The following is a 14600-nucleotide window of genomic DNA, read 5'->3' as shown; positions in this document are numbered from 1 at the left end:
TTTGAATGCTACTATTGAATTCCCTTTGACAGTTGGCACTTGGCACTTTACACCTTTGATTATATTATATAAATTATAATCAAAGCTTCACACTGCGAGTCTGTTCTGTACTGCGAGTTGTCAAGTTCGAATATCGTATGAAATTGTAGGTTAGATATTTTTTTTGACTCAGTTTGAGGTTAGCCGTTTCTATGTTTAGCCGGGAGTTATTCCGTTCTGCGTTTGCGCAGTTTAACAATTCTTACAGAGTTCACTCTGTCCACTGTGAACGTAGATAAGCATAAGCCAGACACAAACCAAAAACGTAAATTATGTTATGCGCTCGTTCTTATGTCTTATGTCCATTGTGAATGGGCAGTTAAATTTAATTTTGACGCTCGCACAAGTTATGTATAAAAATTCCACTTTCTTCGTAGGCATTATCATGTGTTGAAGGGTTTTGGTCAAACTTCACGCCTGAACTTTTATCGAACTTATTCCAAATTTTACAATTAAAGATAGTCTCTATGAAGTTATTTCGTAAGACCTGACCATGAATTAAGCTTTAAGGCTCTATTAAATTTATATACAAATATAAAATACAAAAAAAATATTATTACGTATTAGAGATTTGAACAAAATATTTTAATTATTCTGTCAATAACTTGAACAGTGCTCATTAAGATATTTGGATTTTGAAAAGTAAATGTAACATCCGAATAGGGCACTCAACCGCTTGTGTGGGTACAGTTTTGCCTAAGAACGAATTTTTGTTTCTAGATTTTTCTTTTTAATTTATCATTAAGAGACGTTCTAAAATGAAGAACACAATACTCCTCAGTGGGCCCGTATGAAAGAAATACCAATAAAATGTAGGTAGTTGGGAGACAAAAAGTGACGCTAATCAAAACTGCTGACAAAACTGTATTAAGCCCTGATCCGTCGTCCGCGTCGTTGAAAAATACATACAACTGGGATCCATGTAATGATTATATACGCGAATATGTATTTGTTTTATTTATATATACCTATATTTACCGAGAGGAACACAAAACAACTCGACGAAAATGGACAATTTTTTATGACAAACACCTGTTTTAAAAATAAGCAAAAGAAATTAGAATGACTATTATTGTATGAATTTCTTTTTAAACTAGTTAGATTAAGGGCAAATTTGCAACGTAAACAAAAAGAAAAATAATTGAAATGACTAAAAATCAAGAAAATTTAAATCAGTGAAACTGAATTCTTTCTTAATGTCATTCTAAATAATTAGAACTTGAAGAAGAAAGTTCAGGGTGTGTATGTTATTGAAAATGTTTACTAATTACAAAATCAACTGATATATATGGTACTTCGAAAACAAATTTGTAGGTGTGGGTGAATGAAAAGCTATTTATTAATTTCATTGTAGTTATTTTTGTACGAAGAAATTATTTTTATATAGTTCTAAGGTTAAAGGTAATTTTCATTGTAGTAAAAGGAGGGTACCATATCAATGAAGACACCCACGTTGTCTGTATTGTCGCATGCGTCAGATTATTGATAGAAATGTTTGCTTCTGCGTAAGTTCGTTCCAATTCTATAATCGTCTTTAAACAGTAGAATTAAAGGAACTGTATAATCGTGTAGATGGTGTGAAGTGCTACATCATGGTTCGGCAAGAAATGGCTGTTCATTTAAAATTATTGTTAATTCGTGAGTATTTACATTTAAAAAATATAGATATTGATTGGGACATGAAAAATGACATTTAGAACATACCTACAGCAAGTAACCCAATTTTTTGTTTCATTCTGGAGTAGGGTAATACGCCTTTTACGAACGAAGCACTCCATGCTCAAATATTAAAAAATTGTACTCGTAGTTTTGTTTCTAATTAACTCGAATGCTATTATTACGTACATTATTCTTAGAATTCCTTTTTATTTTTTTTAGGTTGTTCAGTATATTGAATCCCTCAAGCAAAAGCAATTTTTTAAAGGCGATGACACAATTTGCTTTATATGTAAAAATATGAGACAAATGTCTTTTCCCGTATTTATTACTCTAACGTGCATGAAATTGTGTACTTTTCAAGTTTAAAATTTTTAAAGAGAAAATAAAAAATATGTGAGGGACGGCTTGTGTGTTTGAAACCTACGTATCTGGTTTTGTTTGTATAAAACTTTCGTAAAGATGGTTTTCAACATTTAAAAGAATTTGCAGCACACAAGGGTGTGAGCTTTTTTTTAATGTGTAAAATTCAGGTTAGGCGTGTTAGTGTCCTTTATTCTATCGTATATGTCAAGTGTTCTTAAATTACGTTGGCACTAATACTATGTCGTTAGAAAAAGTAATGTCTATATAATATCTTGCTTGCTTTTTGTCTATGACCGCAGTTTATTTAGCTAAGCAATTCAGCATTCGTGTTTCTTACATAGCTTAGGTAGCGCATGAAGTTGTTTTTACAGTTTGTAGAATTTCAAAGGATATAATTTTGGGGCCATCACCTGAAACTGAACTGCTTATAAATAGGCTCGACTTTTTTTGATAAAAGTTGTAAAATACTTGGGTTTCTGCATATAAATTTTTACAGCAAAAAATAGCTTAAGTTATGCACGAATAGTGAATAGTCTTGAACAAAAATATAAAATACTCAGTTTAGTTCTCTATGAGCTGAGACTCTTAGCCTTTCCTAGATGCTTCACTATTCATTTATGACAGTTTTAAATTTTATTTTTAAACACTAAATAATTAGACAGTATTACATTGTTTTGTTTGATTTTATGCTTATTAGAAAGTTTATATTCATTCATAAGAGAAAAGATAACAGCGGAAAATGCAAAACAGATTTCGTTTCGTGGTTCAGACTGGTAACATCAGCCATCATGATGCGTAAGTTTTTTTCAATTTTAAAACCTCAGTACGGATTACATTAGGGCATTAGATTTACCGAAATTTGTTTTGGCATTTTATTAGATAGACTTCCTAAATTGTCAACGAACACCATGACGAGATAAGCTGAATTCCAAAGCAACTTACTTCACAATATGACATTTTAACAAATTCATAACTCATTAAGGCTAGTTTATAGTAACGTTTGTCTGTTAAGGTAATACCTATATTGATTTGCAATTGAATTTAATAATAGAGTTTATATAACAGATAGGTGAGAACACGTGGGTAACAGTTACTGAGCTGTCAGTTTAGTAAAATTAGTGGTTTAGCCGAATCACCACTTAGCATCTCGTTTGAGGGGAAACTAAGTATACTCGCACAAGAGATATAGTGGTTCTATAACTTTGACTCCTTCACTATTTTTGACAAATATTAGATGGAATTTATGACATCATCCCAAGCCTAAATGGAGGCTCTTACTTGGACTTAGCTGACACGCTTATCCTAAATGGAATCTTAGTTTAAGTTATTCTTTGTTAATAGACAAGGAAGTTGGAAAACTTACAGTCATAAAACCGCCATATTGTGCCACTATACAGAAATCAATCAATTAAGGTACGTGTCCACTGGAGAGTGACTTGGCGAGAATTCGCGAGAGTTACTTTCAAGGGCTTGTCGATTTGAGAGGATATTTTGGCAAATTTTGCTCGCCGATAGATGTCGATCAGACAAAGCTCTCAAAACCCTGTCCACTACACAGTTGCACTTGCGAGGAAATGGACCCTCTTTACTCGAACCGACAAAGAATTTATGATTTTACGAGCCTTTTGTTAATTTATTTTTCACGAAATACGGTAAAATATTGCAGCTGTGAAAACAGGTAGTAAGAGGACATAAATTATTATCTGGACCTAAAATTGTGCTAAGAAATACGCAAATACACGATGCTATTTCTATTCATGAAAGAGTAATAGTAACATTACGATTTTTTTGTATCAGGTACATATGTAAAAGTATTATGTAAATCATTGAACAAAATAAGGTGTTCTCCATAGGTTATGTCACGTACATTTTGGGGTTTTTGGACCTTTCTTTTCTGTGTTACAGGTTGTCACATTCATATGATCCCACCCTCTATTATAATGTCATATAATTTTAATGTAGAGTTGATTTTGATTAAATCAACATTGCAATTATTACTCTTATTTAATATTATGTAAAATCTTCTTTCCACATATCTCTTAAAAATGTAAAAAATTGGTCGAAAGTCGAAAGAACTATGAAACATATCTAACATTTTCGAGTTGAGTTTTTTCTTTACACAATTTTGTGATGACGTCATCAACATTTTTGCAAGGTCACGTATATCAACTTGGATTGGTGCAGTATAATACTAAAAATAACAGTAGATGAATATGAATGCAGTGATAAATCACAATTAAAAACTCAACATATTTTGCACACTTTGGATAGAATTTATTCTGAAAAATTTTGAGATGACGTCATCAAGTTTTTGTTGGGAATAAACATATATGTTTTGATTAACAATTTACCACGCTTACAATAACCTTAAAACGTCTGGAAGATTTCAAAGTACCTATTCAGTTTTGCAATTCTTGTGTTATTCAGGAAACTAAAATCACGCATTCATTTTTTTTGAGTCGCCCTGTATAAGCAAATCTAAAAAATATGAACACAATAATAAATTATTATTATAGTATTATACTGATCATATATATTTTGCACATTTCGGGTGGAAATTATTCGGCAAAATTTTGAACTGACGTTATCAATTTTTTGGAGGGGATAAGCAAATATATTTTGATTAAAAGTTTATTATGCTTATCATAACTTTAAAACAGCTGTAAGAATCAAAATTAAATTGTAAAATGTTGTTTTATGTTTTCTTTTCCAAAAATCTGGAATCGACCCAGTACTTTTGGAGATTATCTGTCTAATAAAAATCGGGACGGCAGACAGACGGACAGACAGACAGACGGAAACTAGAGACTTATTTTTTCGTACTCTAGGGGTCATGAAAGGTCGAGAAAACGTAAAAGTAGAGAATGGGCTGACGGAAATAACGATGTTTGAAAATTGTTAATATTTTAGTTTTGTTTTTATAAACACTCAGCATATTAGAAATTAATTTAATTGATACCATAGCAAAGCACGTACTTTTGTTTACCTCCCCGTAAAATATTATAACACAGATCTTAAAATTAATACGATTGCGATTTTTTTGTGAACCGCTTCATTACAAAAATTTTTTAGAAAATTAGAATTAGGCATTCTATTTAAAAAAGTACGTTGAATATTACGCCTCAAAAACAGAACACTCTGTATAGTTGAAAATAATTTTAGTGTATGCTACGCGATTTCTATAGTCTTTTTTTTCCATATCGTGCAATTAGTTCTGCAGTTTGGTCTTTTGACCATCCAAATTTGGCCATGGCAAAGCTCACCACTCGCGGACAGAACTGTAGGAATTCGAAACGTGTTCGTATTGTGAAAGTACCTCCAGAGAGGCACAGCTTTGGTTTCCAACTAGAGCCCAAGTTCTAGCAAATTTGCTACCCTGTCCACTGCTCGGATACACTAGCGAGAGAAACGAGCGATTTGTACTCGACCGACAAATAATTTATGATTTTATGAGCTTTTTGTTAATCCTCTTTCAAGAAATTCAACTGAAATGTAAATGCTGGGAAAACAGGTAGCAAAAAGGGTATAGGTAAATTGTCTCCCGGGTTAGATTGGTAAGAGCGCTTAATACGACCGGCACCTGAAGATTATCATCCCGGCAGGTTATGATTCATCAAAGGACAATTACATGCAATGTTGTAGTGTGTAAAAACATCTATAAAATTATTGTCCCTAATAATTATATTTTCAGGTGAGGCAGGTATCAATTTATAAAAACACTTGTGGATAAACACCGAAAATAAATATAAATATTAATTTTTGAATACTCATGCTACTTAACAATACATTTGTAGTACCTAATATGTAAATTATTATTAAAAATTCATTTAAAAACGTTATTTGAATAATAAAAAATGAATTTACTTCGTTGTGCATAGTTTAATCTCGTACTACAACAAAATAATAATAATAATAATGAAGTATAATCAGAATCACTTATACAAACTATGATGTTTAATTATAAATTAAAAAAGTTAATCTAGTCTACTTTTCACATTACTTGCTTCAGATTTACGACAAATGAACATAATTTAGTCATTTATTTTCGTTTTACATTTTTTTTAGTATTTAATAATTTCATAAAAATGTGTTACCTATCTCAAAACGCTGTATAAATGTTGAAGTCAGGTAAACGATCAGATTTGGCCGAATTGCGTAGTCCTTTTCACGACTGTTTGCATAGAATCATAAACGTGTAAAATAAGTCGGCTTTACTCGAGAAATGATTTATGATGAACTGCTTACTCTCGGGGAATACTTCCCCAATTCGAAGCTTCTTCACACGGACAGTATCTCTCGCAAGTAAACGCAGTTTGGCTTGTCCACTGGAGAGAATATGGTTCGCGGCGAGATCAGCCGATCAGTGTTTCGTCTTTACTCGACTGGACTCGGAGCTCTCCAGGGCTGATTTTCAGGCGATTTCTCGCAAGTGGACACTTACCTTTAGAATCAAGTGCTAGAGGAAGACAAGTATTTATTGTAACTATTTATTTACTGTCATTGCAGTATTATATAGCAGTGGAACAGAAAGATTTTACATGTAAAAACAGAAACTTGAAAATATTGGCTCCCCTAATGATTTTAGAGCAAAACATTAAATACAAAAATTCTAGAGAATAAAAAAAAAAATCGCGATTTGTGACAAAATAATTCATCGACAGTTCATTAATTTGTCACTAATTACTGAATTTTACGCCTCTTGCTCTTGAAAAGTTAAGTGGATAAAATGGTGTTACTGCGGGTCCGGAAAATTTCAGGAACTCTTGTAGCTCTTTACTCAAACTGCAAATTCCAGGACCATCAACAATCGAAAAAGTCCTGCAACAGTTTGAAACGCAAGGTTGTACTGTAGACAAATTCTTTAGGTAACAACGGAATAATCCTGGTGCTTGTGTAGAAAAAAAATTGAAGCTGTTCTTGTGTTTCAACATTTAATCTAAGTTAGTGTACTGATTTTAGTTGCAAATAAAACATGTTTTAAAATTTTTAATCCAAAATAAGAATAATTAATCTAATTAAACAGTCAAAATGGCAAAATAATCAATTTTATTTGATTGATACATGTCATATCTGTTCTAAAATAATTAGGGGAACGAATATTTTCAAAGTTCCAAAAACGATCCTACATCCGGTATGTAGGATCGAGAAGAAAAGTTAGAAAACATATTTTGGTAAAACTAACGTGTTTCTTGTTTGATTTGATAGTTGCGCTCAAATAACTGTCAAATACCTAATATGGGGGTTCTGTGGTCTCAAATAGCTGCAATGGCAGCATCCTTATTTTAACAATAAATTTCATGGTCTACTGTCGTCTACTGTTGTTCGTTGACAAGTGTTAGAGTGATTTTTAGGAAATCCACTAATGAAATTACTTAGTCAGGTAATATATGTGATACTTTTTGGATCATATTTCTACATAAATCTGATCTTATCTTGATATATTTATCGAATTTTCACTGTGTCGTGTTTTTTATTATACTGGATTTAATTTCGCTAGATATGAAGATATAAAAGAAGATTATATAGGAAAATGATTGCTTGAGCTAGAGGAGTTGATAAAAAATCATAATTACTAAATCCAATTCAATTGCTCGAAATGTGTCAAAATTTTACTTTTATTATGACCTAATCTGTTGGCCATTCTTTTAACATTGTATTCGACTACGGCTCATGAAGTAGCAATAAAACACACTTAATATAAAGTGATTAAATTAAACTTTGTTTTTGAGTACATTTGATTCTGATGTTCTCTGTAAAACTCACTATATACCGACAAATTAGACAATTAAGATTTCAACTGGCGTTCAATTTTTTGAAAAGTTGGAATCCAAGCAGGGAGTTATTTACTAGGCGTAATAGCGTAATGTTAAATAAATCACTTTTCAAAAAAACTATAATACCTAATAAATATTTTCATACTCTTCAGGTCAAAATTCAGCTGGAAAATACAGTACAGTGTAGTGAAATAAATTACGCTTGACATACTCATCTGAGTTTGCAACTACTCGTAGTAAACAATATTAAATTAAACTTTAAAGATTTTGACGTTGTAGATAAAATTTTGTAAGTTACACAAGGGCCAAAAGAGTATTACCAAATTCGTGCTCGTAAATAACATCAATACTTTAAGTAAAATTGAATTGAAAACATAACACGCATCTTATCTGTCTACGCTTTATCGTCGAAAGTGGTTATCAAAATTGAAACATCTTTTATCGTATTGACTATATATAGAATGAAACTGATTTGATTTGTGGAACATTTCGTTTTACAGACAATATTTCACTTGTTGCTGCCGTATCGACTGGTGGTAAAATTCAAGTTATACGCCATAAAAAGTTGCATAATTTTAAAAATAACACATATGGATGTCCTACTTTATATAATCCAAACACATTATTTTAGATACAACGATATTGTCACTGGTGTCGGCATTAACACTTCCAAGTCAGGTATCTCCTAAATCCATTATAAAGTTAAGTTCCTCAACTACAGAACCTGGAAGTGGTTCTTTAGTGACACCAGCAAGTACGGCCTCTAAAGATACAGACAGTGAATTAGCTGTATATAGATATATTAATAGCAATACTGGAACATGTATTCTGCTACAGGCCGATGCTGTGGTTGAGGTAATTGTGTTGAATGAAAGAGAAATAAGAGCATTAATATTTTTTTTTAGGTCAACTTCCTACTTAATAATTTAGATGAGCAGGCAGATTCCTACATTCCTAAGGATGCGCTAGTTGATGGAAATTGTAAGAATGAAGACGCTTCCTTTTTGAGTATATCTTGGAAAGGGTACCGATTGTTGTTGAATTTTGCTAAGGTAAGTTATGTTTTCATACGTCATCATATGTATATGTTACATTATAAATATTACAGACACCAGGAGGAGAACGCTGGTACATAGATAACGTTGAATTGGCTGTCAGTCCGGACTTGTATCAATTACGTGGTATTCAGACTCATGGTAAGTTGATTATAATAACTGATTCACAAATATAGTCACCAATAACCTATATAGGTAAACTGATAAAACTCTACCATAAAGAAATCTTAATTCCCACACCTATTGGTAAATCTTATGCTTGTGAAGAAGTAGATATTGATCTCATACCAGATGAAGAAGATAATCCTCCACCAGGACTACGCGGATCTTTATTGTTACGGAAATTGCAACTTCAGCCATTTATCTACAAAGGAGAAAACTTTGAGGCAGCATTTGAATGTAAACCCCAAAGAACACACCTAGATGAAACTGCGCCAATTGCAGTCGGCTCAACCTTAGCCATAGCTGTTTTAATGACAGTGACTGGGTATGGAATTTTTAGATATTTTAAGATTAAAAACGTTCAGTATAACACCATGGAATAAAGTTTTAATTTTGGCATGAATTGTTACATATCGTTTGTTGTTGATTAGAGTTTTATAAAATGTTTTTTTGACATATAACTTAACACATAACGAAGTTATTGATCATATTTAAAGCTCTTTATAGAAAATTATCGGTTCTAAAACAGTTTTTAGAAAATCAACAGCGAATGCTCTAGAAAACTAACTGTTACCGACTTATTTTTTGTTCTATTCGTATTTGATTTTAGTTTGGGCTTTACATGATACGATTACGTATTTTTGAATTTATATATACATATTATGTTATGTCAGTCTACGAGTTGGTCCATTTAGTTCTAAGTTCTCACGAAGATATTCAAAAAACTCAGACGAATTTTGAACACTGTAGTAGGTTTATAACCCTTAAATTTACATGGCATGACTATAATTGGCAAGTCACAATTACCAAAATTTGTTAGATATTACAGTGTTTTTTGTGTATAACTATTATCTTAACATACGCAGCTAAATTTGATTATTTATAGTAATTTTCAAAGCCCTGCTTAATCAAAATTTTAGCATTTTGTAACGAACAATGCGCCAAGTGAGTATGGTTTTTATACCTTGACTGAGATTTGGATGATTACGGTCTAATTAACAATTAGGAATTTTAAGTTAAAAAAAATGCAAATTAAAACTACTATCTTCTAAGTATTTGTGGTTTGTAAATTATATGACCTAAAATATCCTGAATTAATAATATTTAATTATTAAAACAAAATTGACATTTTGTGATGAAATTTTCCATACTGTCCTGTAATGTGTCTAAAAATAACGTATCACAAAGTAATCTCTGAAGCTCAAATGTAATTTTAATTGTACACATATCTCCGAAAAAGACAAACGTGTGAATAATCTATATACAGTATTTCGAATGAAGTTGTCTTCAGTCAATAAAATTGTTTTTATACATTCTATTTTCATTAATGCCATTGGACTATGTAATAAACTCAAGTTTATCTCAATAAGTGAGTTATCAATTTTTGCAAAAAGACTGGGCTTGATATTTTAAGCATCTACTGCAATTTAACCATCGATACGTCAAAACTTATTTATTTTTTAATGTATTTATTAATTCTTTAAAAGCATTTACTTGCTTCCAATGTCAGGATCTATATTTATTCCTCAGTTTTCCATTTTGTGTAATAAGTACTGGAGCTTTAAATACTGTATGCTCTTTTTATAATTACGGTCATCTTACCATCGAAAACCAGAAATTTCAGAAAAAAATAGGTACCATTAAACTTCTGTGGCCAAGATATCAGAACACACAGCTATGTCTTCGAGGTAAAGTCCGGCTAAAGATGTGCGTTTACAACCGTTCATTTTACAGCGGATCCTTCATAAAACGCAATAAATGCATGCAATGGCACGTTAGACCGACAGTTAAGTAGGCTACGTGCAGCACTGAAATAATTTTTTTTTTGTTATTGTTACAAATTGTTGGTACTTGTTATTTTTAGGAGAAGGTCATGACCAGGCAAGTGGATTCTTGCCCCCTTTGTGACGAACTCATAAAAATTACAGCAACTTGAGTACCACTTAAACAATAATCACACGATATCTTTAGCCGAGCTATAACATAGATACTCCTATATATTTTCTGAAATTTGTTATTTCTGTCGATAGGGTAATAGTAATTTGCATAACCATAGATTTATCCGTGTTAAATTTAAATCTCTAGTACTAGCGTTTATTTTATTCGTAAATTTAGTTCTACCTTCATCTTCAGGCATGATTTTACTACAAGAATTCATGTACGTTGTATGTTATGCATACTGTTTGATATTAAGACAGGTTTAAGGCGACTACAGTTTTGAACCGTTTATGATATTTGGCATATCGAAGTTTGACAGTTAAAATAAAAAATGAAAATCTCTTTAGAACCTCTAAGGAAGTATTCAGTTTGATTAATCAAAATTTGATACTATTGGACAGGTTAATGTTGCATAATAACTTAGTTTTTTTCAAAATCATTAAGACGCGCTAAATGTGTTTAAGCAAATACTGTGAAAATTATATGAAATACAATTTTTTTATAGATACATATCATGTATTCGTATTCGTGTTTTTTAAGTTTTGTGGAGGATAATATAAGGTCTTTTTTGAAACATGGTCGGCCTTATCTTTTAGAAAAATAATAATTAAAACAAAGATGAGTTGTGATTACAGTAAACTTGTTTTATAATGTTGCAATGAGAATTATCTTTGGCAAAATGTCCTAAGATGGTGTCGTTATGCTGACTTCTTTTCGAATTACAAACAAAATCTTGAAGAAACTAAAACATATTTTTTCTACAAGTACTTTTTTAAGAAAGTAATTTTTAGGTGACAGTTATTATTATTATGGCGTTCATTTTTAGTAATCATTTTTACCACTGTTGTGAACTAGAAAATGTCAACATTTAAGGCAGAATTTAAAAAATGTACAATATTAATATATATCACATTGTATTCTTCACATGTGAAACAGTTGGATTTTTAAACGTTTTGCCTTTTTAACATTAGTTTTGGCATTACGGCAAAACAGGTGTTAAATATCAAATGCCTGACGTTATTTCCACCCAGAAGCTTACTAACATATCTACTGTATATACAACGTGGTTTGAGCGAGGGAAGAAATGACGTCCCAGTATAGATCTTCTAATGTCATTTTCTTATGTATAAATTCTATAAAATAATATGGTCTAAAAATCAATTTTACTATCGGACTTAAAATCTGAATGTTTTATGAATTATCCGGATTTTAAGTTCTTTTTACATTTTTTTAACTTAAATTTGGTGATATTGGAAGGTGCTTAAATACATAAGTGCATAAAATGTAGTTTTGCACTTGCTGTTTACCATTTCCCCACAATTGATTTCGCTAAAAAAAACTACGTCAAAAATATCAATGTTCTTTATATGTATATGAAATTTAAAGAAAAACCGTGTGGTGTTTTATCGTGTAATGATGTTATTTCCTTCTCATGTAACAAAATAGGTAGTTGTCGGTTTCTGGGACCATTAACCAAATGATTGTACGGAGACGGCTTCAAATATTCTTTAAAAATTTATAGTAATGAGACGAATCGATCTCTTGGTGAAAATAAATCAGACGATAGATAATAGCAGCACAGGCTAGTTTCTTTTAACAGCTATATATTGTTCTATAAGGCACTATTAACTTTTTATTACATCAAAAATGAAATCGAAACTTTCTTTTAATATTACTTTTTGTAAGATTGCAGATGTAAACCGGTACCACGATCTACGAAAGCAACTACTTACTTTAAAAGGAAATAACTTTTAGTGATACTTAAACTAAATCATACAAATTCATGCAAACATTACTGTTTGAGGTTTAGTTAACATGAAAACGGTGAATTCTATTATGTTTAAGACTGACTAGTAAGCACCTAATCGTTAGAAGTTAGAACTAAGGCTACTTAACATACGTTACTCAGCTGTACTATAAATGTTTCAAAACAGCAATAATACTTCAAATAAAGCGCAAGCAAGCTGAACAGTGTGACGTATATTAGATAGAATTCTAGTCAAAGGTAAATAGTTAATGTATTTTTGACAAGTTTTTACACAATGGGGAATGGTAAACACAAAAACTGAAAATCTGAAGGCACAAATCTGTGTCATTAGACTTTTTACGATCTTAAAAGAGTTAGTTAAATTTTTATTGTTGTTTGCTTTAGTTAAAATTTATTTCATTATTCATAATTACTTAATGTGTTTCATACTATAGAGGTGGACTTGTTATACTTAAATAGTGTATTTAAGCATCGATGTGAACTTGTTACACTTATTCGAATATTAGTTCTCTAATACTTATTCTGAAATAGATACACGCATTAGACAGTGATTTAAAACAATAGTAGAAATTGCAAATTTCACAGTTTCACTCAATAAATATATTCAAAAAGCATCGTAACAAATATTATTTGTGATAATTTAAAGTAATAATGTGGTGATATTAATGAAAGTTATTTATATGGTTTGTATATAGATTAAACAATACTTATCATAAAAAAATAGTGACATATCTAAATTGCAGAGTAATTTTAAACTATAGACTATGCAATAATTTTTAGTTTTTATAATTAAAAATAGTGCCATATCTAAATTGCAGAGTAATTTTGAAGTACAGATTATGCAGTAATTTCTAGTTGTAATCAAAATATGTTTCGGTTTCTTAAAAAATAATTGTTTTTTTAATACATGTTATATGTGTTTCAAATTACTCTTTTTGCAATTTATAGCAAAACCTTTCATTTCTTATGAAAAGTAAGTGAAGTGATGATATTGAGCAGCCTATACAATGGGCAAAGTAAAGTGGTTGTGAAAAAAATATTTAAAATCTTCACGCTCAAATTCACTGCTTCTTATATGAACTGAAGGTTTTACCTTGAGCAATGAGTTTTGTGTAGATATATTTATTAATGTATTAAATTTTATTCGGTAATGTAAATATTATAAAAAAGTTTAATAAAGTAAGGGGACAAAATGCTTTATGAAAAAATATAATAAAAAAATCAAAATAAAATACTTAAACAAGCAAATTATTACCAATATATTTGTAAACGAAAGATATATTTTTTCATAAAGCCTTTTGAGAATTTGCCATGGTTTGTCTTCCATAAAATAAAATAATATAAAATGGGTGTGTAACTTCGTGCATGTGTACATTGCCACTGATATCATAAATTACATATTATTATAATTATTTAGGGTTAATTAGAAATAAAGATACACTGAAATATAAATTTATTTCAATCTCTATGCCTATATTTCCTATTAAAGAGAGATTCAAATGTATAGAACGACTCGAAATAAGTGAAAATGATTACAAAATTTTGTATTATATACAGGGTGTCTCAGAAATAAGTACATTAATTTTAACCAGTAACAGAACTCGTGAAACGGAACAACTTTTTTATCTAGCATTTTTTCGAAAACTCAAGTCGAATTTCGAATTTTTCCACCCATATATTCACGAGCCGTCTATGTTCACCTTAAATAATAACTTAAATAATAGCAACACTACAACAATGAAGAAGGTACCGTAGCAACCGTTTTGACACTGACAATCATTTTTATGTCAATGTTTTTATTAAACGTTGTCTCTTTAAAGTTTGTTTGGCACAGATTTCTAA

General features: G+C 30.7%; 1 protein-coding gene across 1 annotated transcript; it reads left to right on the top strand.

Moving 5' to 3' along the window:
- The first annotated feature begins 1579 nt into the window (after positions 1 to 1579).
- Positions 1580 to 14210, top strand: LOC135135134 (uncharacterized). Its single transcript, XM_064064131.1, has 5 exons — positions 1580 to 1677; positions 8467 to 8690; positions 8741 to 8887; positions 8944 to 9031; positions 9086 to 14210. The coding sequence occupies exons 1-5, from the start codon at positions 1632 to 1634 to the stop codon at positions 9433 to 9435; spliced, it is 855 nt and encodes a 284-aa protein (XP_063920201.1). The 5' UTR covers positions 1580 to 1631; the 3' UTR covers positions 9436 to 14210.
- Positions 14211 to 14600: the final 390 nt, after the last annotated feature.

Source organism: Zophobas morio, unplaced genomic scaffold (genome assembly GCF_036711695.1).
Source record: "Zophobas morio isolate AGI-343-1 ecotype UQ-CSIRO unplaced genomic scaffold, CSIRO_AGI_Zmor_V1 ptg000024l, whole genome shotgun sequence".
NCBI lineage: Eukaryota > Metazoa > Arthropoda > Insecta > Coleoptera > Tenebrionidae > Zophobas > Zophobas morio.
The sequence above is the reverse complement of the archived record's forward strand: the minus strand, read 5'-3'. Positions and strand labels throughout refer to the sequence as shown.